Source organism: Oryza sativa, chromosome 8 (genome assembly GCF_034140825.1).
Source record: "Oryza sativa Japonica Group chromosome 8, ASM3414082v1".
NCBI classification, from domain to species: domain Eukaryota; kingdom Viridiplantae; phylum Streptophyta; class Magnoliopsida; order Poales; family Poaceae; genus Oryza; species Oryza sativa.
The window spans coordinates 21,954,342-21,979,703 of NC_089042.1; the positions used below are offsets into that span (position 1 = coordinate 21,954,342).

The 25,362-nt window shown below is 44.6% G+C and overlaps 2 protein-coding genes and 1 pseudogene across 2 annotated transcripts; 1 reads left to right on the forward strand and 2 right to left on the reverse strand.

Annotated features, from left to right (window-relative positions):
* The first annotated feature begins 1,227 nt into the window (after positions 1–1,227).
* On the forward strand, positions 1,228–1,886 carry LOC136351281 (uncharacterized; annotated as a pseudogene).
* Positions 1,887–2,351: 465 nt separating this feature from the next.
* LOC4345710 (D-3-phosphoglycerate dehydrogenase 1, chloroplastic) lies at positions 2,352–7,428 on the reverse strand. The gene is made up of 5 exons (XM_015795047.3): positions 6,744–7,428; positions 3,875–4,251; positions 3,665–3,775; positions 3,468–3,563; positions 2,352–3,341 (listed from the first exon to the last, which is right to left on the reverse strand). Exons 1-5 carry the CDS (start codon positions 7,345–7,347, stop codon positions 2,664–2,666), a joined length of 1,866 nt encoding a protein of 621 aa, XP_015650533.1. The 5' UTR covers positions 7,348–7,428; the 3' UTR covers positions 2,352–2,663.
* Positions 7,429–19,301: 11,873 nt separating this feature from the next.
* Positions 19,302–24,813, reverse strand: LOC4345711 (protein ecdysoneless homolog). Its single transcript, XM_015794429.3, has 5 exons — positions 23,574–24,813; positions 22,416–22,748; positions 21,338–21,474; positions 20,550–20,713; positions 19,302–20,052 (listed from the first exon to the last, which is right to left on the reverse strand). The coding sequence occupies exons 1-5, from the start codon at positions 24,749–24,751 to the stop codon at positions 19,879–19,881; spliced, it is 1,986 nt and encodes a 661-aa protein (XP_015649915.1). The 5' UTR covers positions 24,752–24,813; the 3' UTR covers positions 19,302–19,878.
* Positions 24,814–25,362: the final 549 nt, after the last annotated feature.

Sequence of the window (25,362 nt, forward strand, 5' to 3'; positions counted from 1 at the left end):
CCGCAGCGACCACTCGTGGTCCCATGCTAGTGACGAGAGAGCTAGTGTGTCCTAACAGTGAGCTCCCCATCCCTATGGCACACCATTGTCTCCTCTTGTCCGACTCCAGCGACCATGACAACATCACCACCACAGACATCACCGCCGACCTCGCCCGCCTCTGTTCGCACTACTACTACCACCGGCAAACCCATCTGCCCCCGCGATGTTCTATGCCTTGTCGCATGCGCCGACAACCCGCCGCGCGCACCATCTCCATACTAACTATATCCTCATAATTCTCCTCCCCTGCCCTCACAGCACTCCTCCCTTACCCCGCCCTCACACCTCTCCTCCCTTCCCTCCCCACGCACGCCCTCTACACGTGCCGCCTCCATGCCCACGAGTCTACGCTAGGATGGCGAGGTCGAGGCATCGCGCACATCGACGACCCACTGCCTCCACGTCTACAATCCACCAGTTTGCGCCGTTGTTAGAGGGCCAGCAGCCCAAGGCTCCTCCTCCGCTCTTGCCACTCCTCCTTGGGACGCTCATCCCCATCCTCCTTGTTGCACCCTCCACTGCTGCTACTCCTCGTCCACCTCCTCCTCGCCGTCCCCCTTGCTCACAGCCGATAGAGAGTGATAGAAGGATAAGAAGGGAGATGTTGTTTCACTTGTATGCGGTCTCACATGGTTTTTTATTTTCTATTATGGCACCATGTCAGCTAAAATAGTCTCAGTACTATCTTGTGACTATATTTGCACCGGTTTTGGAAGGTAAGAGACGTGCTATATCTAGAATTGCGGATCAATGACGCGTTGAGGAACATAAAGTAAACTTATTCCAATTACCAAAACAGTAGACCGTCCGTTAGCCCTCGGCCCATTTTCTACCTCTCCGAGATTTGGCGGGCCATATAATCCCTCTCAATTTCTCAAGCCCATCTAACCTCTCGCACTCGCTCGCTGCGCCGCGTACGGCCCATCACAGTTCGATTTGGAGATCTATCTCCTCTCCTTACTTTCTCGGCGATCTGCGTACTAGGGTAGAGGCACTGAATTACGATTCGGACACGGAGTCCGATCGATTTCGTCTATAAACTCTGCAGGTAGGGGCTCGTCTCTTGCTTGGTTCGTTCGCCTCCTCTGATCCATTCTCCCCACCCTACTCGGTCTCTTGTGCAGGGAACGAACGTGGAGCGGCAGATGGATATGGATGGAGTGTCAAATTATCAATTTTTTTGGTATGGAGGCCTCCGCGGTCGCAAGAGCCACTACCAAGCGACTTCCCTCCCATCGAGAGCTCCGTCGACCGCCGAGGCATCCCGCATTACAGGTGGGCGATTGGCAACCGGCGCTACTCCAACATCTTGATGCGTCCGAGATGCCTGACGCCATTAACCCGGGAAGAAGCTCACGAGATCATTCGCGAGGACGTGAGGAAGAGACATCAGAGAGGGGAGGATAACACTGGACAGGGATTTCTTCCGGCAGCTTCAGCATCATATATATACATGGAGCAACAGAGCCGTGGCACTGGCACCACTGACAACATGTACAGCGACGACGGCGGTGGGTTGCCGGCGTTGTCCCCGCGTCGAGCACGGCCGTGGCCGCCGCGTTGCAGGAGGCGGTATCGAGTGAGGCGAGGGAGCGCGAGTGCGCCGTGTGCTTCGAGGATTTCGAGGAAGGAGAGATGCTGGCGAGGATGCCCTGCTCCCATTGCTTCCATGGGAGCTGTATCTCGGACTGGCTCCGGGTCAGCCATCTCTGCCCGCTCTGCCGATTCCCGCTGCCAACCGAAGAGCAATAGTTTCTAGGACAGTAAAGTAAAGAGGATACGCCGTGGCCAGAGATGAAACCGATCATCGATTTCTTGTGCTTACCCCCATGGTTCATCAAACACCTGCGCTGCTATTATGTCTCAAATGCAGAGGATGCAGACCCAACACGTACGCTGCTATTATGTCCGAGAACTGCAGTCCAACATTGGCATATGTTTAATCAGATATAGTTCATGACAAGAAAGTGTATACATATTCGCTTCTGATTCGTCGGCGGCGGGCGGCCAATTTTTTTTCAAGAATACGCAGTATGATTGCAAAATTGCAATCCGTTTGCTATGCTCCACCGTTGGGCTGCATCAAGAATTCAAGGCAACGCCCCACGCTGTAATTTCAGCACACATTTTTGGTAGCCTGTTGATTCCAGTTTGATGCCGCTTGTGCTTGTGATGATTCTTTTCTGCTGTCATTATGGGAATGGCAGACTAGTCAATTCAATAATGTTTGGCTAAGGAAAGATAGCAGCAATTCAGTTGTGAATTGGTTAAAAAGGGTTCATATACCGTCATTTCTTCCCATCATCAAATGACCAAGCATTAGAACTAGCGACTATTTTCATAGCATCAAGCAGTACAATATATGTCTGATACAGCACAAGCATTCATCAATAATAATACGCAGTTACACATACGTACATAGACATACACCGTGCTTAACTGCTTATTTAAGCAGGGGCCAAGCGAAGGCACCCCTTCACATGATCACATATATACTTACTCGTGACAGGAAAAAATGCAGAAGCCCCCAAGTTGCCACTTGGCCCAAATTACGTGCTGCTACTTAGCTTAGCTTAACCTACTTGAATCCGACGAGCTGCTGCTGCTGCTGCTGCTGTTCATCATAGCTCGAGGAAGACGAACTCCTCGATCGCCGGGATGTGGCCGATGTGCTCGAGGGTCTCCTTGTCGGGCTCCTCGTCGACGCCGATGGCCATGATGGCCTGCTTGCCGCGGAAGGTCCGGCCGACGCTCATGAAGCTGATGTTGACGTTCGTCTGGCCGAGGATGTTGCCGACCTTGCCGATCATGCCGGGCTGGTCGATCTGCCGGCACAGGATCAGGTTGCCCTCCAGGCTGACGTCCACCTCGTAGGGCCCGACGACGGTGAGGTGCGGCACGCCGTACTTGACCCTCCCCTCGAGGACGATGTCGCCGCCGTCGCTGATGGCGCCGGCGAACTTGGACTGGACGTGTGAGAGCCTCACCTGGATGGACTCCAGCGGCGCCTCCGCGGCGGGGCTCTCGTGGGAGACCCGCTCCTCGGTGATGCGCAGGCCGCGCTGCTTCGCCGTGTAGTCGGCGTTCACCAGGTTGACGAACGTGCTCGACACGGGCTCCACGATGCCCTTGGTCACCATGGCGCGGAGGAGCCTCGTGTCGAGGTCGTCCGGGCCACGGGCCGTGGTGTACACCACCTTGACGCCCTTGATGCCGCCGCTCTCGCCTGCGACGAGCTGCACCGCCAGCTTGCCCAGCTTCTCTGCCAGTGAAACATACGGGGCAAGCTCTGACATGACCTGCCATAGTTGTGAAAAATTGAAACATCCATATGATGAGATCGAACGAGCTGGTCCAAGAAACTTGCATTGCTGAATTGTGACATTAATTGACCAACAAACCAACATAGGGAAATTTGTTCGTACCTCAGCTGGGACCATGGGAGCATTCACGGCTGTTGCTGCGAGCTCACCTCTCAGTGCACCGACGACAGCTTCGGCTATCTCGATAGCGACGCCCTCCTGAGATTTGGTGAGTTCATTGAAGTTAGTACATCAGTTGGGAACAACAGCTAATGGTCTGCATCAATGCAGGACAATATGCTTGTAGGTAAGATGCAGACCTGGGCCTCCACTGTACTTGCTCCAAGATGGGGTGTAACAGTAACATTCTCATGGAGGACTAGCTTGCTGTCCTTGGCTGGGGGCTCCTCAGTGAAGACATCAAGGGCTGCCTGATCCACATTGGCAAGAAAAAGAAATCCAACTTTCAGAAAAATCGCACATTGATAATTCAGAAGATAACGGATTACATATGGGAAATTGCAAATCACCTGAGCAACTTTGCCAGAGTCAAGGGCTCTGACAAGAGCATCTTCGTCGATCACTCCACCCCTGGCCACATTGATGATCCGAACTCCATTCTTCATCCTAGAAAAGGATTCGTCGTTGAAGACCTTGGATGTTGCTGGGGTGAGAGGCATGTGAAGGGAGATGAAGTCGGCTCTGCCAATGGCCTCATCGAAAGAGACCAGTTCAGCTCCAATGGCACGAGCCCTATCGGCAGGGGCGTACGGATCATGAGCAATCACATGCATACCGAGCCCTTTCGCCCGCCTGGCTACCTCTGAACCAACCTTGCCAAAGCCCATTACCGCAAGTGTCTTCCCGACCAGAGAAACTCCAACGTACTTGGTTCTTTGCCATTTCCCTGTAATAAATGACAGATTTGTTTATTCGATGCATTGGATAGCAAGAAAGAACCGACTAATGAAGAACTTTAAAGATAAACTGCAATACACCATTTCATGACCTGAGACAGTAAAATGTTTTGGTATTCCACAATTATTTCTGTGGATGGTAGCCCATAGCTAGTACTCAATACAGAAGTGTAATAAACAGTTTACACACACAGAATTCAGTTTGCGAAGACTTTTCAGTGTTATAACTTGTAAGCACCAAAACGCAGCTACTTTTCATAAATAACCTATGTATGTTTTGTTTCAACAAGTAACATTTTTTAGGAGAACTTTTGCTAATAGATAGTCCTCTGCAGAAAGAACAATTTTCTAAAGTTGATCAGGATCATATTCTCCACTGAATTGAGGAATCATGCCTTCTGTAAATGCCTACCTAGATTTTGTTTTTCTGATCATATATTCTGATAAGTGAAGTCGCTAACATAATTGTGCTATCCGAACTAATGGCAGAAGATATATGCCCATCACCGAGAGTTATGACGCATTTTTATTGGTCAAATTGATAAGCTGTCATTATCTGAATTAGACTTTGCATATTGGAAAAGGACAATAAACTATGCCAATCAATTACCCCAATAGATAGGTTGTGGACATCACAATCAAGTGAATCAACTTGATGACTGTAAGTTATTACCTAACTCTTTCTTTCCTGCTTTTCCCTCTCTAATGGTATCAGTATCAGAAGTCTGCTACACGTTAATCTTTTTTTCCTTCAGTTCTCCGAAGAACTAGGAATATAATATAACATTAATTGTAAAAAAGTGAATCTTCTTGAACATTAATCTGCTAGGCCGGTGGTAAGAATTGGAATGAATTTGTTTAAGCCTTCTTGGTTAACGCAAATTCAATACAGTTCTTTAAGCCTACTGTACAATGAGAGAAACCATTGGTAAAAATTATTGTGACAAAAATTTAATACCAATTCACTCACAGGCAAGTAGCTAAAATATACACTAGTAAGTGTAGTCATTTTATGGATTCAGTTCACTAATCAGTTCAGAGTTTGTGGCGAGCTTAACTACTCTATGTATTCTCAATTATTTAATTTATTTCCACTATGTCAAAGGAAGCAAAAAGATCTGCCTTAGAAAAGAAAAGGTAAGTAAAGAAAAAGAGACACCAAAAGGGGCATACAAAGTATTCTGAATTTGTAAATAAATTGCACATAGAAGCACTGCTGATAACGACTTATGCACACAAGGGGGGCCGAGCGTCTTGTTGGTGCACAGGCAGAGCGGTTCATGAGATGCAATAATTTAGTTCAGACACCAGGAGCAAGTTTCATTTGTCCCCAACCAATTATTGCACCTATTATGCCCATGTTGTAGTAGTTGAACAAAATTATAATCGTTCTGCTAGATGCCTAGATCCACATGTCTATGTTAAGTTTCCTATTCTACAAATACTCCCTCCATTCTATAATATAAGAGATTTTAGGTGGATGTGACATATCCTTATACAATGAATCTGGACAGGCGGTATGTCCATTTCATATTATAAGACTTTCTAGCATTGTCTACATTAATATAAATATTAATGAATCTAGACACCTATATATATCTAGATTCATTTATATCTATATGAATATGTACAATACTAGAAAGTCTTATAACCTGAAACGGAGGAAGTAGTAGGAATAATATCCAATTTGCAACAGAAGAAACTCTAGGCACAACCAGATTCATTGAACCTCCCCACCTTCAGTAAAGCCTAACAGTTCGCTTCACTATTCACTACTCGATCCAGATATCCACAACATTAGGAGCGGACCGGAGTTAGTACTAACCATGTCAGATAATTATCCACAAACTGCCACTAGCCCACTAGTGGAGTAGTAGTACTAATTCTGTACTGCAACAGAAGTACTAGTGCTCATCTGTCCCAGTGTCTCGCTGACAGTCTGTACCTTGTGCAGTGAAAACAGTGAGAGTGCGGCTGTAGACTGTATAACAAGAAAATGATATGGGGCCATATGAAAAGAGAAAAAATATCTCGATAGCACCATCGCAACATGCTGAAACGGACGCCAAAGTTGTTCTCGACAAAAAGAAGCTAATGTCCAAAGGTTGTGATGCGCGTGCAAGTTGAGAGACAACAGAAGAAGTAATGGGGATTATTTAAAATGAAGGGGATTCGTTATAAAATTCAATCAGTTTGCAGTATCGATGGCTAAGCCCAAATATTGTTGTGTCTGTAACTTCGTTTGCTACTCCTACCATCAGAATCGAACACGACGTCGATGTCAAACAACCTGCTCGCATCTGAATCGATCCTCCACTAATCAACTAGTAATAGTAGAATGACCTCATTTTTGGCTCATTGGTCAACTAAATCAGCCTCGAGTTCTAAGTCGAACACGTCAGTCCACAGCGATGAACGAATGGAATGGTGGCAACAAAATGTAAAGGCAGAGTTGAAGAGTTGAATGGATCACATCACTGACCGGCCTTGAGGGCGGCGTCGGCCTGGGAGACGTTGCGCGCCATGGAGGCGAGGAGCGCGATGCCGTGCTCGGCGGCGGCGACGGTGTTGGCGGTGGGGGCGTTGACGACGAGGCAGCCGGCCTCGGTGGCGGCCTGGAGGTCGACGTTGTCGATCCCGACGCCGGCGCGGCCCACCACGCGCAGCCGCCCGCGCCCGGCCTCCAGCACCTCCCTCGTCACCTTGGTGCCGCTGCGCACGATGAGCGCGTCGAACTGCGCCACCTTGGCGAGGAGCTCCGCGGGGGACATCCCGTACGCGCACTCCACGTCCGCGAACCCGCGCAGCACCGCCAGCCCGGCCTCGCTCAGCTTCTCCGCCACCAGCACCGCCGGCTTCGGCCACAGCGCCCCGTCCGTCCCCGCGCCCAGCGTCACCCTCCCCGCCGCCGGCTCCGACGCCGCCACCGCCGCCGCGGACGCCGACGACGAGATCACCGCGGATCGGACGCTTCGGCGCCGCGGGAGCGTCACCCGCGCCCCCGCGGCGGGGCTCGCGCGCGCCGCGGCGGCGGCGGCGTGAGGCCTTGAGAGGGCGGCGCGTGAGGCGGCGGCGGCGGTTGCCATTTTCTCCGATCGATGGGGAGCGAGAGAGTGATGGTGTGTTTTTTTTCTTTTTTTTTTTTTGCGTAGGATTTTTGCGTGATTAGGGAGGAGGGAGAGAGGCTCGGTTTATATCGTTGGAGGAAGGGAGGGAGGGAGGTTGGTGGGGTTATTTTTTGGGGAATTTTTTAATAGAAAAAGTGGGCCCGGGAATTATTGCTTGGGGATCAGTGTGGGTAGAGTTTGTAAACTTTTATTTTTTGGGAAGAGAAATGTTTGGATAGGATAGCTTGGATAGGGAATTTTATTTGGGTTAGAATGCAAGTGGGTCAACGTCAAGCAAATGGTAAAAGTAATAAAAGTGACTTCATCAATCAGATGGTAAAAACTGACTTCACTAAAATAAATTGTTACTTCCATTTCTAATATAGGAGTAGCTAACTTGGGGAATTATAGCTTTTAAAATTTGTTTGAAAATATAACAATTTATCCATTTACCATCTCCTCTTAAGTCTCAATCAATCACAGCCATTATTCATTTAATATCATCTTAGGACCTGTTTAGTTCCCTAAAAATTTTTCCCATAAACATCACATCAAATCTTTGGGCATATGTATGAAGCATTAAATATAGATAAAAAGAAAAACTAATTGCACAGTTATAGAGGAAATCGCGAGACGAATCTTTTAAGCCTAATTAGTCCGTAATTAGCCATAAGTGCTACAGTAACCCACATGTGCTAATGACGGCTTAATTAGTCTCAAAAGATTCGTCTCGCGGTTTCCAGGCGAGTTCTAAAATTAGTTTTTTTATTCGTGTCCGAAAACCCCTTCCGACATCCGATCAAATGTTCGATGTGACATCCAAAAATTTCATTTTCCCCAACTAAACACACCCTTAACCAATCACAATTTTTATCCAAATTCAATCACTTTTCATAATCTTTTCGTAAAACCTTGAAATGCTTAAATTTTGAGACATATGGAGTAGTTAATATTGTGTATAAAATTATAAACCAAACTGTACTAGTACAGTAGTACGGTCAATATATGCTCTTCTTATATCTCTGTTTTGATTGTTAGGTGAGATTAGCCGCACATAGCGGTGGCTAAGGAGCCAACTCGACTCGACTGGACACATAATAACTCGTTAAATTAGCAAGCTACATTGTCTCGATTCGTTAACATAATGAGTGAAAAACTGAACTCGACTTGACTCATTAAAAAGTTCGAGTTGGCTCATTAAACTCACTAAATTCGTTACACCAAAATACATGATTTAAAATTTATGTGGTATAATTTGTTAGCCTATGACAAAAATTACAATTGGCATGCTGTATATCATGACTCATAGGATTGTGCTACAATGAATAATTATGAGTTAACACGACCTTTACACCTGTAAATATATAGACAATTAATTTCCGTCTTAATACATCATGAGCTCAACGAGCTAGCTCGAGTTGGCTCATTAAGAAAATGAGTAAAAGTTCAAAATCAACTCAACTCATTAACTACCCGAGTCGAGTTGAGTCGAGCCGAGTTTTACACGAGTTGAGTTAGGTCATGAGTTTCGAGTTTTTTTTTCTACCCCTAGCCGCATATGGAAGTAGTAGTGCACTCTTCATCCAAAAGTGTTAAACATATTTTATTTTATAGTTTTTCAAATAAGATGGGAAGAGATGAATTAAATGGTCCACTAAAAGTTGAACTAGAACAACTATCTTAATTCTTATTTGTTGTATACATGCATACACTTTTTGGTCTTCGTTATAAGTTATTTTTTTCCTATATCTTAGTGATATGTCTAATACTTTTGAATGGAGTATCTATTTACCAGTGGCGTAGCTAGCTAGGTGGCGTTGTGGTCCATGGACCACCTAAAAATTGATCAAGATTAAAACTATAGTATATGTACTAGTTAATATAATAAAAATTGTATAGTGGACCACCTTTTAATTGACCTAGTATATATAGATGGGCCGCCTTTCCTTTAAATCCTTGCTACGCCACTGCTATTTACATAGAGATTTTTTACTACAAAGGTAACCAAGGAGTCTCATAAGATAAAAGATTAAAACCACGTTTGTTTAGTTTGAAAATGAGATGGAATGTGTTAGGTACATCATGTTTTTCAAAATGGGTGATCCCACTACCTGTTTGGCATGAGGGATGTAATAATCCTTGTTTTTAAGGGATGGAAGGATGTGGCCCACATGTCAATAAGAGAGAGGAAGTGAGTTGGATTGGTACATCAGTTTTTGAGATATGAAGCTAATTCACACCTTAGGAGAATATTTCCCTTTAGATCTTGTTCGGTTAATCATCTTTCACAATCTCCTCCAATTCCTTTCTTTTGAGATTAACCGAACAAAAGTATCAAGGAGGATTAATTATACACCCTAATAAATGAGGAATTATTTTCCTCTAAACCTCCTCAATCCTAGTGTGAAAGGATTAACCAAACAAGCCCTAAGTGATTATTGCGGATCTAGAATAGGCTCAAAGTATGGGTCAACCCATTAGGCTTTTAGCTATACTTTGAGTTACATTGTGAAATCTTGTTGGGCATAGTGGGTGAACAATCATTGGCCTCAGGCCACAGCGCAAGTGACTCGAGGCCTGGATCTGCCCGTTAGCGATCATCTCATCTCACCTGTTTCCAAACCAACCACCGTAAAAAACGGATAATCCGAATTTATTCTATTCAATCCCTTCAACCAAACGCATGTTGAATCTAAGTTCACTGTTCACAATTTGATTGGCAGTGTGTTGATGTAAAAACACGAGGCCTAGGAGATCTGCTTAACTCCTGTGCAGGTCCAAAAGCTTGCCTTTAGATTCGTGAGCGTGCCAGTTGATTTGATCCTGCAATCAACAAGAAATAAAGACAAAGAAACCGCGGTTAAATCCATAAACGATAGCCGATCGGCTAATTGCCGATGACATATCATTTATCTTTAAGCCGATGTCATATGTAAATCGATCGGCAATCATGAATGAGTAAGAAAGAACTAAATCTACTCGATCGGCTGTAGATATTAACAATATATGATCCTTATGTCAATATATACTTAAATCAAGTGATTGGGATAGATCAGTCGCCATGCCGAGACAGTATAAATCACTTAGATCGAAATATATATTAACAACAAGACTATATATGTTCATAGCATAGCCGATCAGATAGATCTAGCATGTATCGGCTAATACTCCGATACCACTCTATATTAAGATATCAAAGCAAGTAGAATATATCAAACGAGAGCCTAATATACTTAAATGCAACAAGATCTTAATATAAAGGGCAGATTTAACATGTCAATCAAGCATATAAGATAAATATAGTTAAATCAGGTAAGATCGGCTGAAACCCCGATGCTACCCTAATCGGCAACCAAAAGAAGGCTAGAGATCGAGATTCTAATCACGACTTATAAGGTCGAACATCTGATGCAGCTATAAGTATGAAAAAAAAGGACAATATCTAGACAATCAAGCCGTTGGATGTTTGATAGAGTGGTAGATATCCTATATAATCTAAGTCAACGTCGGTATTTAACCTAATCGGCTGCCTTCTAATGACAGACGTTAGCCGATTGAAAGTTAGATAGCAATATTGCCAGAGATTATATAAAACATATAATAATTCGATGAATTACATAAACAAGATTAGAGTATCATAAATATGGAAGCACTAATCCCGAGAACGCAAGCCGCCATAACAAGTTTTACCTCTAGTTGAAGATCGAAACTGATGCAGCTCAAGCCAAAAGCAAGAACTCATCGAAACAAAACAAAAGTAAAAGGGTGGCGATGCGCCGAGATTGTATTGAACGTGTGTTGTTTAATTACATGGGGCTCGGGGTCTATTTATACCCGAGATTACAAAACAAGTCCGTGTCGGATACGACTCTTATCTCTAACAAACTCTAAGATACCATAAGTCTTTGTGGCAGAATTTTGCCCAAACATATCTCTAAGGAAATTACATGAAATATCCTAATTAACAGATACAATTGCCTTCTCAGGACTCTATCCATGCGTGGCAATCCTCATGAAACACATTAACTCAACCCGACAATGTATGCCGTGTCATATTATCGGATTTGGCTCAATCGGCTAACCTTGTCCAACTCGGACTTTGCCGATTCTGGTCGCAGCCGATTCGGAATTTAGCCGATCCTTGCTCTATTTCCGGAATGATTTTCATCTTGAATTCCACCCCGTTTCTATCTTCATCTCCGATACTCAGATTATCAAATTTGGTTATTAACACAGTGCTATTGCCCTGTCCTTTAAAAAAGAGCGTATTTTTGTACTGCGTGAGTTTATTTTACACATGGATTGTTGGTGATAGAACCATATAGCTTCTATTAATGGAGCGCCTGGCCTTTCCTGATTAAGGAGCTAGCATCCATTGGGAGCGTCTCTTCACACTGATATAAACCCTGTTTAATTAGTGCCATAACAATTAGATTGAAACTTTTGTCCTTTTCATTTTTAGGATGGAGGGGCTTTGCCGATGCTGATGCCTGCCGGCCACCTTATGCTTCCTATTCTATTATCCTTCATCATCCTGTTATCTAGACTCCCGTTGTTAAATTATTTTAAAAATGGTTACTCATTGGACAATATAAATTTGTTTTGCTAAGTCTCACTTCACTACACTGTTGTGACCTGGATATGTATGCGTTGAGCATTTGAACATAATATAATTTATTCTGTTTAAATAACTGTGAGCTGAACCGACCTTGCTGCTACGACTTGTTTGATGCTCTAAATTAATTTGTGTGCTTCCGTTTTTTCAACCACAGCTTTTGTTTAATACCATGAGCTTAACCTTGTTTGATCCAAAATTAGTTCTTGATATATTAAACTAGTAGAATATTAGGTTTTTTTTCCCTTTTCGAAAATGGCAGCAGCATCTCTGAGACGGGACCCACATGCAGGGAGACATACTATCGATACCCACTACGAGCAATTTGCTTTGTGAAGCTCGCTAGCGCGAGTAAACGGAGCATTGGGCAACAAGCCCACATGTAAGCAGCCAAAAGGAATCAAAAGATCTTGGCTAATATCATCGATTATGTAAGCAAGAATCATTGCATAAAAGCAAAACAATAAAAAAAAACTTTGCATATTTGCAACTCTTATTGTCATCTGCTATTCCGTAACAGTCCAATGCTTCTTGATTAAGAAATGCTTATCCAATTATGTGCGAGGTAAGGGTAAGTTTACCGAATGTTCGCTGCAGCTGCTAGGAAATTACAATCGCAAGGCCCCGATGGTAAAAAAGATCAGAGATGTCAGCCGAGATCACATAGCTAGGAAATCTAAAACTAATATCAAATAATTAGAAAGAGTGAGACTTTGAACCCAGATCATCTAGCCTACCACCTTGTGGAGCTAGCCGGAAAACCCCTATGCATTTCTCATTACATAGGAAATCTGAAAAATAATAATTCCAACAAGTCAACGTGCCAACAATTTATTTTTTAATTAGAAGAATCTACTATACTAATATAGTTCTTTTCAAAAAAAAACTATACTAATATAGAAAATAGAAAAAGAGCGTTAATTTCACTTCAGTCATACAAAAAAAAAGGTAAAAAACAAGAGGCATCAACACTATTAATTAAGTGGCATGCACTAATCAGCTCAATCTCAAAAGCCCAAGTTGGTGAGAATATATAAAAAGGGATTAACTTAAATGCATGTTAATTTTAATCAAGTGTACATGTTAGAATTAGAGATCTCTAGGTAGGATCCGCAAATCATATAAATAAATAATAATAAAACCATAGGTCCTTTGATTAGGATCGTAAAATCGTACAACGGAATAGAGAATTATGACAACATAATCTTAACCTTCAATGTTCACCACTAGATGGAAATTTGACCTCTTGCAATGTGAGCATACTTGCAAGTATATATGCAGCCAAAAAAAGGTCCCCCCGAATATCCTCCACTGGCTCACCACGAAGTGAGGTGAAATTAGTGGATAGTGTGGTAGTAATATACTCCTTCCATCTCAAATTGTTTGACGCCGTTGACTTTTTTAAAAATATTTAACCGTTCGTCTTACTCAAAAAATTTAAGTAATTATTAATCCTTTTCCTATCATTTGATTTATTGTTAAATATACTTTTATGTATACATATAGTTTTACACATTTCATAAAAGTTTTTAAATAAGACAAACAGTCAAACATATTTAAAAAAATCAACGGCGGGAAAGGAGGGAGTATGTTTTAATAAGGTTCAAGTAGGAAAATTTGCACATTTGGAAAAGATGGGATGACGTCAGGTGTGACAATTACGGGCCGGAGGGGAGCAGGGTATATCACGCACCAACCAAATTATGCATCGCCATTGCAGGAGAAGCAAGTTGCTAATACTGTACTACGATCGATACGAGATTCAATGCAAGTTGCAGCGACTAGCTCGCTATAGATTAACTAGCGAACAACAATCACATTATAGTGGCGCCATGTATGAATGGGTCCCAACAATCGATCGATCGATTCATCCATCGCCTGATGGCCCCTGCGTTGCTGTCCCCGGAAAGCTCGTTGTTTCTACGTCCCCGTCTTTAGGCTGCGTTCGGCGCTGGGTGATTGTGATATTGTTTGTTTCGTTTTCCGGGCGCACACTTCCCAAACTACTAAACGGTACTTTTTTTAAAAAAATCTATAGGAAAGTTGCTTAAAAATCATATTAATCTATTTTTGAAGTTTAAAATAGTTAATATTCAATTAATCATGCACTAATAGCTCACCTCGTTTTGCGTATCTTTTCAATCTTCTCTATCTCCTTCTCAAATACAGCCTATTAGTCGTTAAAAACGATAGACCCGGAGAATTTTATTATTATTATTATTTTACAAGCCCATCTCCATCTCCGCCGAGAAGAGAAGACAGTGAGGTGAACGAATTTGTCCGCCCCAACGAAGCTTCGTCGCGAGCACGCACGTACGCCGGCCCGAGCAAGCAGCTATTAGTGTGTACTACTACTGTGTAGTGGACTCCTCCTACCTGGACTGGGGGCTTGGGTCAGGTGGTTGTTGCTTTCCTCCTATTGTTGGGAGGCGATTTCTCCCATTGCCTGGGAGCCTGAGAAGGGGTTTTCATGCGGCGAAAAGTCGTCGGTGCGCATGCGGAAACGTGGTTCCGTCCGTGCAGGTGCAGGTGCAGGAGCAGCCGGGAGGAAAAACGACAGGGGAGATCTGAATAGTGTACCCCGGTTTTCAGTTTGGAAAAAGTACGAATAACCCCCCTCCCCCGGAACTATCACGGTCGTCCGAATTGCCCCCCCCCCCGAACCACAAAACCGGATATTCTTCACCCCCAACTATGAATACTGAACGAATTACCTCCCTCGACCTAATCCGCGGTGGTTTTGATCTACGTGCCGTACACGTTGCAGTCCAGTCAGCATTCTCTTTATAAAAAAATTATGGGACCCACCTGTCATACTCATATTCCACTATTCCCCCCTCTCTCTCACTCACTCTCTCTCTCACTCATCCTCACTCTCTTAGTCTCTCTCACGCGCACGGCGGTAGGCGGCGGCGGGGGGGGATGAGGGTGACGACGACGAGCCACTGCCTGTCCCCGAGCTCGGAGAGGTTGAGCCGCCCGCAGCGCGCTCATCGATCCCTCCACCTCCAAGATCCAAGAGGTGTTGAGGTGGAGAAGGTGTTGAGCTCTATCTCTCTCCGAACCGAGTTGACGACGGCGGTGGCAGTTGGCGATGGCGGTAGGAGTGGTAGCGGCAACGGACGCTCTCTCTCTCTCACGCTCACGCGCTCGGACGGTCGACTGCCGAGGAGGCAGCACATGCGCTCGACGGCCGGCGGCAGAGGTGGAGCTCACCCGAGCGTCCGACTGTTGAGGCGGAGCTTGCCCGCGCTACCGGGCGACCGGTGGCGGAGGAGCCGAACCGGGTGTCCTGTAGCTGGCCTTGCCTCCGCGCCCACCGCCAGCCTCGTCTCCGCACCCGCCATCCGAGGCCTCGGCGCCCGCCGCCGGCCTCGCCTCCGCGCCCGCCAGCCGCGGCCTTGGCGCCCGTCTCCGGCCTCTCCTCTGCGCCCGCCAGCCCCGGACTCGGCGCCCGCCGCCCCCAGCCGCCTCCGCCCCTACCCCCGCCCCTGCCCTGCGTGCGCGCGGAGCTCGTCGAGGTGCCGCTGCTTGCGCGCGTGGGACCGGCGCGCGGACTCCCGGTTGAAGATCTTCCGGCGGAGGCGCCGCTCGTCGGCGTCGGCGTCGGCGTCGGCCTCCCTCTCCGGCGGCTGGTCGGCGGCTGGGTCGTCATCACGCGGTCGTCATCTCTCTCTCTCTCTCTCACACACACACTCTCTCTCTCTCTTCTCCCGGTGGCGGAGGAGGCGGGGCAAGGTGGCGCAGAGGCAGGCACGAGCGGCGGCGAGCTCCTCATCCCCCGCCGCAGCCGAGGGAGGGGGGAAGCCGCACCTCGTGGGTGACGGGAGGGGGGGAAGCCGCGCCTCTTGAGTGAGAGAGAGAAGAGAGAGAGAGTGAGAGAGAGAAGAGAGAGTAGTGTATGATAGGTGGGTCCCACAATTATTTTATAAAGAGAATGCTGACTAGACTGCCACGTGTACGCCACGTAGACCAAAACCACCGTGGATTGGGTCGAGGGGGGGTAATTCGTCCGGTATTCATAGTTGGGGGTGAAGAATGTCCGGTTTTGTGGTTCGGGGGGGGGGGGGTAATTCGGACAACCGCGATAGTTCGGGGGGGTAATTCGTACTTTTTTTCTTTTGGTTTTTACAGTCCTATTTTGTTTTTAAGGAGGGGCAAAAGCTTTACCACTTTGTATATTGATAGAGAATAGAGAAAGAGTAAAACTAGCAAAAGCTGTGTTTAGTTCCCTTCAAACTTCCAACTTTTCCGTCACATCAAATGTTTGGACATATGTATGGAGCATTAAATATGGAAAAAAAATTAATTGCACAGTTTGCATGTAAATTGCGAGACGAATCTTTTGAGCCTAATTATGTCATGATTTGGCAATATAGTGCTATAGTAAATATTTGCTAATGACGGATTAATTAGGCTTAATAGATTCGTCTCGCAGTTTACAGGCAAAACCTGTAATTTGTTGTGTTATTAGTTTACGTTTAATACTTCAAATATGTGTCCGTATATTAGAAATGGAACTAAACACGACCAAAGCTGATTTCAAGGCTTTCTTCGGGCTGTGGGCCGCATGCGTAATTTTGTATCACAAGTCCTCCATCGATGTGCAATCCTCCCATTATTACAGTTTGAGATATGTTTTTTCCCATCTTTGCACCTCCACCCAGATGCTTTTGGATGGTCTACACTTTGCTAGAAGGTGTAAAGCTGAATCAGCCGAAGTGCGGCAAAGAGGATAGAGGAGCTGGTTTGCCCACCCCCTCTTTTGTAGTCGATCTGCTATCCAAACTCTGTTTTGAACTATTAGCCAAGAGAAGAACTTGTATTTAGGTGGGGCTCAACATTTCCAGATGCTCTAATGTATATAGTTCTTGTTGCACCGATGAATTGTAATCTATATGCGGATTTGGCCGAGTAGATTCCACTAGTCGTTGGCTTCTAGGTAATGGAGTCCCTTTGTTCAGTCAGTGAGGCGCACTCGTTTGTATCATGTTCCACAGGTGGCCATACTGATGTAGGTGGTCTACCGCCGTAATTTGAACTTTCGAAGGAGGTTGATGCCTAGGACCTTCTGCCTTCTACTACTAGTGGTAGTAGTGTAGTATGTCTACATCTAACTGTTATTTTTTAAGGCTACTCTAAACACTTTATTAAAGTATTAATTGAGCTATTTAACTGATCTAAATCTATTCATACGGATTTGGCAACTCAGCATGCTCGCCATCAAACTTAATCCCTAGAACAGTTCATTAGTTTTTGAAAATATATTCTTCCCTGCTCCGTAGTTGGGTTACTAATTAATTTCTTTAATCATGGTTAGTACTCATATAAGGGTAAAGAATACTCCTATAGATATCTAAGATATATATCAGTGTAGGAGTTGCAAAGTCAGCTTTTGCAGTTTAGTAAATATACTGAATATACATATACAAAAGGTAATATTGTATTGTCAGATTCACCTGTGAGGTTGACGTAACCCCATCCAACAACGGCACTTGGGAGGCATCACCATTCACCAGCACGGACGATGGATATGATAGGATGCAAAGAAAGTTACAAAATGGATATTCTCTTCTAAGTTTGTTTTTTAGGGCAAAGGATGATGGATGAATGGATCATTTGATTGATTAGTTTGGTTTGGTGGTGTGTATAATACGCAATGAGTACAAAGGAGCATACATCATTCCTGACTAATCTAGTCCTATACGTTGTTTTGGTATGTACGGTACTCTTGTCTAATTATATATGTAGAACATGTTTGACAGTGCTCCAACTCTGGTTTCGTTTCTCTTGGAGCCGAAGTTCAATTAAACGGTTCCAATTATATCCACAAAGAAAGTAAAGTTGGTAAGAGTGATTAAAAAAATAAACTAGATAGATTGAATGGGGTTCGGTTTGCTTTACATATCCACCCAGACGTTGTTTCTACAGTTAAATCAAAGAGCTGAAGCGTTGTAGCGAAGTAAGTGTAACTTAACCGGTTAAGTTTTTTTAGTGGAATCAATCCACCCGGGTTAAAGTAATAGCCACACGGGTTAAAGTAATAGACTTGATATGGGTGCTCGCATATACGGCTAATTGTTCTTTCAGTGATAGATGACGTACCCGTCGATAACGAGACAAAATATACCAACCCAGTCTTCCGATGTGCTCATAGGTACATTGACAGAGCCAAGATATAACAGTCTTCTGAGGTGCTCGTAGATACGTCAACAACGAGACAGGATATACCAACCCAGTCTTCTGAGGTGCCCTTACCCAATCTTATGAGGTGCCTCAACCCAGTCTTCCGAGGTGCTCGTAGGTATATCAACAACGAGATAAGATATATCAACCTAATCTTCTGAGATTTGTTTATATGGTAGGATGTCTATTTGTGAGTTTATAGGGTTGAGTATACAAGTCTTATGAGCATTAAGTTTGTGGTTTTTATTTAAAGAAAAAAAAAGAGTTGAAGCGCTGTCAAATGTCAATTGTTTGTCCAAGGGAAATGCACTTGCCTGTGGCCGCGTACATGACGACAGGAATCAGTGCGAATATCTGATCTGATGAGGACGTATACACGGACTGGTAGTACTGGAGAAGGTGACTCGTAATTTTCTTGACTTGAGATGCCCTGATTTCCATGGAGCTTTCAGCTTTCCATAGCTGCCATGTTGGACTTACGGTTAAAAAAAGTGGTTTTTATTTAATTGATAACGAAGCAAGATGTCACTCTGGTTCCGGCTGCTGCAGAAAATTGGGATGGGCTGCATCCTTTTGACACGTCCAAGAGGCAGGGAGCTAGCTGAAGCTGTTTCCCTTCTCCTTTGTCTGACGAGATCATTTCAGAAAGATTTTGTGCATTGAACACTACTCCTAGTCCAAAGCTCTGGCAGTTTTTTGCACGTGTAATTGACTTGTTCCTCGAGTAAGTGCAAAAATGTTGTTTTCTAATGCGTGAAAGGATGCCTTTCGCTGACCGATATGTACCTGTTACTTCTAGCTTCTAGTTACAGGGCCTGTTTGGGAAGCTTCTAGCTGCTGCAGCTTCTTCCAGAATCAGAAACTCCCGCAAACAGTCTAGCTTCTAGTCCAGATTCTGAGAAGTGGTAATTGTAGAATTCAGAAAATGAACTAGAAGCTAGAAGCTGAAAAACCCAACTTTTCCAGATTCTCAAAAACTAGCTACCAACCAGCTGCTTATCAGAATCTTAAGCTCTCCAAACAGGCCCATAGTTCTACGGTGAGATGATTAATTTTTTCCCCCATGAGGTTAAACTTGCTTGTTTGATAGCTGTATTTTCCACCGTGTGAGATGAATGCACCGTCTGCAATGTGAGATCAACACACTCCAGATCTGTACTGGACAAACAGCACGAGTAGGTACGAGTACAGAACAGTTTATGTTAGGTAGCTGAAGTTTGTTCATGCCTCAGAACAAATATGCTACTCCAAGAACTGCATAAACAACTGCTTGCTATACATGTCAGATCTCAAAAGACATGTTACAGAATTGCATAATACAACAGTATTAGCTACTACCACATATAAATGCTAGCTGCTTTGACTATAGTTGTCTCATAGACTCATAGTACATAGTTGTCCCACACCCATGGCCTGTGTTGAGTGAGCCCTACGTCTTCCAATGATACCGGAGCAGTACAGGGAATACAGGAACGGAACATGCTTGTCAGGCCAAAATTTTACTTATCCAAATGATGCCGGTTGAGAGACCAAGCTGGCCGCTTGAGCTCTCACAAAGTCACAAGTCCTACTTCCAGTTCCTTTCTTTGAGGTTTGAACATACAAGAAAACTACTTGGACCATGATCTCCTATGTTTTGCAATAAATATCATATGTATGTTCTTGCTATGGTTCCAGAAATTTGATGTGCATGGGTACAAACAAAAAGATCACGGCTTTTTACCATCAGGAGGTACTTTTACACCCATAAGTCCCAGCAGATTGGAAGCTGGGCCTGGGAGACCCTGTTGAGAGGAGTAAGAGTTAAGGAAGCTCTCAACAAGGTTCAGGTCCACATCAACTGGGGTCATCTCCCCATCAGTATCTGCAGCACCTGATGGACCCTGAAATCAAAATATACCAAAATTTTCTTAGAGTAGGATCAGTCAAATTGAACAAGTGTGCTACGAAAAATCGTAACCAAGTTTCTTTCAGGAATCTGATACAAAACCCATTATCCCAACTTGTTTACAATGGAAGAAAGATTACTGATAGACTTCAGTTTGGACAACTAATTGACCATAACTACTCATTAACTCATGTGAACTGATTTATTGCCAGTAGCAAGTTTACATGTTTTTACTACCCACAAGGAAATAAAAAATGAAGATTGTGGGTCATTACTGCTTCAATATTAATAGAGTTTCAGGAAGTAATAAACAATCATCCATGACTGTGATTTTAAACCAAAAGAGTATGTGCATTCCATGCACTTCCAAGTATGTTTTCTTAACTTACTATGAAATTTCAGGAATCACAACAATATTCATATTCATAGTTTGAGAAGTACACAAGCGATCTGTGCTAAACATAATCATGAGATAGAATGGGACAGAATTACCTCATTGCTGGTATCAGGGTGCGGTGCACGAGCGAAACTTTTCTCTATAGTGGTCATACTGAGTTCTTTATTCAGTGCATCAGAATATGATTCCATGAAAGCATTATCCATACCCTTCTCACCAGATTCTTCGCCGAAATCACTCCCATAATCAGAATCGTCTTCTGCACAGTCAAAAGCATTCTTAATTAGTAAGATCCAGTTCACACCAAACCAGAATACGAAATGACTGGCTAATACGGTGAAGGAATTTGTGAATTTATGTATATTGATGTTTCAAGAGAACTATTCATACTACTGCATCTCAAAGAGGCTCCACCCATGCCAAACAGACCACAGATTACTACATCACCCTTTACACACAGTTAAGGGCATAAACATTTGTCCAGTTACCAGCCATATAGTCGAGCAAAAAGACATAGGATTAGAATGAGATCGATTTGACCAGAGTATTTGGTACGAAATGTGCAATGAAGAAGCAGAAGATTTCAATGCGCCTCATAATGATCTCCAACCAGGAAACCCCAACCAAGAAAATAAAGGAAAATAATGATGTTAATATCTATTGCTTCAGTTCTTGAAATCAGTCATACTCCTTGAATCATATGAACTCACAGCTCACGGCCCAAAAAACAAACCCCCAAGAAAGATGAACAAAAAAAGTACACTTTGTTCATGAGGTAGTATCGGGCGAACCAATACTAAATAGCTGACCATGTGAGTTAGCACCTAGCAGAAAACTGCAGTAAAATGAAATAGCATTTGCATGACATGAAGAAAAGAAATACCAAGGTCTATGTCAGATGATGAAGATTTTCCATCAAACCCGGCTTCATTGCCAGGTTCATCTTTTGAACGACCTAGCACAGATTCCATGGCCTTGAAGAACTGGTTGACATCCAGATCCACTGATTCCATGTCTTTCCTACATGAACAAAAATGACTTGATGAGTATTCAAAGATGCAGACATCTCAGTAGGACATGTCTCAGGTGTATCACAAGATAGTCACATAAAGTGTTATTGTGCGGAATTCTTTTACACAACAAAGTCCTATTGCCATCCCTGAAGTAGCCAATGTTCGAGTATGTATTTTTTCCTTCTATTTTTTCCTTTACTAAAATGCTCAGGTAACTGAGATTCCATAAGAAACATGCTATACAAAACCCAAGATGGAAAGCTGCAACTGTTTAAACTAGAGATGGACCACAAAATGCGGGTTACTGTTAGCACAGGCAGATCCTAGGCTAACATTGTGTGATAAAGTCAAATGTCAATCCTCAGGTGCAAGCTCTGAAAATTTGTATATAAGAAATGCATCCAATACAACCAGCATACAAAAACGTGAAGGAGGTTCCAAACAGGGAAAAAAATTCAGATACAAATAGCAATAAGGTAATTCACTCAATCAGTTGAACAAGGACAAAATCTAAGTTATAAAGGTGCACTAAAATTGGAGTAAGAGAATTACAGAAGTTTTAGGCTTCCACTTTCCAGGTATCATACACCATTACATGGTATAGCCAGTTTAGATTCATGATTATAGGACTTGATAAGTTATATTAGTGCATCTTGATTGTTGACAAATGAACGTGAACACTTCATGTTAAGCAGACTTCATCACATACCTATCCTTACTCTGATGGTGGTTTAGACTTTTTCGACTTGTGTTCAAATTGAAGTGCAAAAGGAAAATTATCCATAATGGAAAATATTAGAAAAAAATGTGTCACTTATGTTAAATTATCTAAGAACAAGACCAACGGACAATTAAAACTGAATCACTGATGTAGACAATCCTCGATTTAACAGAATAGAAGAAAAACTGCACATGAAACAGAGGTATTAAATAAGTCTAGAAGAAAACCTGTTTGCAGGAACTTCAGCTCCCTCAAAGCTTGACATTTTGCGAACAAATTCTTGCATGGACTCTGTAATCTCTCCAAGATTAAACTCGTTTGACTGCGAGCTAGAACTGCCTGAGACATTTTTCCTTTGACTTTTTCTGTATTGTTTTGCAGTTTCATACTCTTCCATTTCCTGCTGCCTTGCACAGAGTTCCGCAGCTAACTCATCCTCCCCATTATACAACCAAGAGTCATCGTCGCTCGGAGGAAGGTCACTGCCTTCAAATTCCTCAGCCGAGTATGGCATGGCAAGGATTTCATCAATTCGACGCACAGGAGCACTTAGTATCTCCCTAGCATACCACAAACATTATTAGAACACTCCTAGAATTAACATTTCACATGACATAGTTACTGACTACTGAAAGAATTGAGAGCAAGTTAAATTGTTGATTTTAACATTGTACTTCACACAGAAATTAACAACTGATCATCAAGGCAAGTTTGAAAGTTGAGAACTGAAAGCAAATTATTTATCTATACATCTATATTTATATCTATACAATTTTAAAAGACTACAATGGTGGTAGTGAGTGGTGAGTCTGCCACCCACCACCACTAACCCCTTGACAAGTGGGGGTCCTTGTTGTCAGGGTGTATGTGCCTTCCAAATTCCCATATGAAAGTGGGCAAAAGCAGCTTAGATGATTAGAGAAAAAGGATAGAGATAATTTGTTTGGGGCTTCTAAAATGTGTATAATAAGATATTCTTTTTAAAATTTCCGTTGCAACACGCGGACATTCAGCTAGTGTTTGAAATGGTTGCAAACTATGCTCTAACATGACAATTTACTACTAGACAGCTAATTTCACATGGCATTATTAGAACACTCCTAGAACTAACATTTCACATGGACATGGTTACTGACTACTGATAGAATTGAACAATCATCCCTAATGGTGAGCAGGTTAAATTGTTGATTGTAACATTGTACCTCACAGAAATTAACAACTGACCATCAAGGCATCAATTATACATGGTTTTTTCAAGTTTGAAAGTTGAGAACTGAAAGCAAATTAATTCTGTTTGAACTGGTTGCCAACTATGCTCGCACATGACAATTTACTAGTACTAGAGAACTAATTTCACAAGATTAAAAAAGATATACCAAAATTACCTTGTTCGTGAAAACAAACTCGAGCTTTTGTAATACTGCATTGCATCCTCCATAACCCTCTTGTACTCTTTTGACCCAGGAAGCAGACCATTGAAGCACCCTGTCGCCTCCAAGCTCTTCCTGTAAACCTCCCATGTGCTCCCCTTCCCTTCCTCCCCCTCCCGCCGCCTCTCCTGATACATCATCTCAAACCCACAAGCAATTTTCATCCCCAACTCTGCCTCCATCCACTTCTCCGGCCCCTCCTCCCTCCTCGGCATGGGGTAACCCCTCGGTGCCTGAAAGTTCTGCTGCACGAGCTGCGCGTACATTGCCCGCGTCATGCGCACCGATGTCCTCACCATCTCAACCCCCTCTCCGCCAGGTCCCCTGAGGAATTTCTCTATCCTCGCCGCGTGTTTCATGGTGTCTATGTCCCGGTCATAGAACCCCTCGACGGCGCGGGCGATCAAGCAAGGCTCCTCCTTCAGCACCTTCGCCACGGGCACCGGGACAATGACGCGCACGGTGTGGAGGTTCTCCGAGGCCTTCTCAGGCAGCCCGGCGATGCGGCGCTGTATGGCGGCCTGGACGGCGTCGGGGGCGCGGGTGTCGACGGCGTCATCATGGACGGCGGCGAGCGCGGCGTCGAGGGAGGGCGTCCCGGGGAAGAGCGACGGCGGCAGGATGTGGAGCTCGCCGCGGAAGATGAAGACGCGGTTCGGGGCGGTGTCCGGGTCGAGCCACCGCGGGAGCGCGAAGGCGGCCTCGATGAGGAGGAACTCCCCGTCGGAGTCCCACGCGCGCACGGCGAGGCTCGGGAACGCGCGGGTGAGCTCGAAGAGGAGGGAGACACCGAGCCACTCGTCGGCGAGGGAGTCGCCGAAGCGGAGCGCGCCGTGGAGGTGCGGGACGGGGGGGGAGGCGCAGAGCGCGCAGGGGGAGGTGGCAGCGGTGTGGTCGGGCGGCGGGATGGTGAGCGCGAAGGCGTCGCGGTGGAAGAGGTGGGAGGCGAGGAAGGGGGCGAGGTGGGAGGAGAGGGAGAGGTGGAGGGACCGGAGCGCGGCGTGGAGGTCCGGCGGCGGGAGGGCGGTGGGGAGGGGGAGCGAGTAGACGGCGTAGAAGAGGGTGTCGTCCGGCGGGCGGCGGGCGGGGAACGGGAAGGGGCTGGAGGTGGAGGCGGAGGCGGAGGTCGCCATGGAGGCGGGCGAGACGAGACGAGACGACGGCGAGGGCGGCGGTTGGGACTCTGGAGGCGGACAGGCGGTGGCGAGTTCGGGGTTTGGGTTTAGTTAGTTAGGGAGACTCCGGTGAACGGCGGCGGCGGTGCGAGAAGGTGCTGGATTTTTTGGGGTTGTCTGGAAATGATTTGGGCTTAGCGCGGGCCAGATGGGCCGGGCAGTTTGGGAAGAAGCCATCGCTACGCGAGTTCAGGATAGGTCCTGAGGAAATTGACACATCATATTCTTGAAAGAGAAAATTAGAAGTACGATAATGATTACGCTCCCCCCCCCCCCTCCCCCCCGCGCGCATGCCTGCCCTCCAGCTGGCCCACCACGTATTCACACACAAATAACTCTATTGCAATAAAAAACCTACATATTTTTGAAACCATCTATTAAGATAATTTGGTTTATTTTTTTCCACCAAAAATGTTTCATCTAGTACATTCACAATGTTTCACTATGTATAGATCTAATGTTGCAGTGAACTGAAATACTCCATTGCAACAAAAAAACACCCATATATTTTGGAAATCCCCTAATAAGGGAATTTTTTTTATTTTTTGTTCCACCGAAAAATGTTTCAC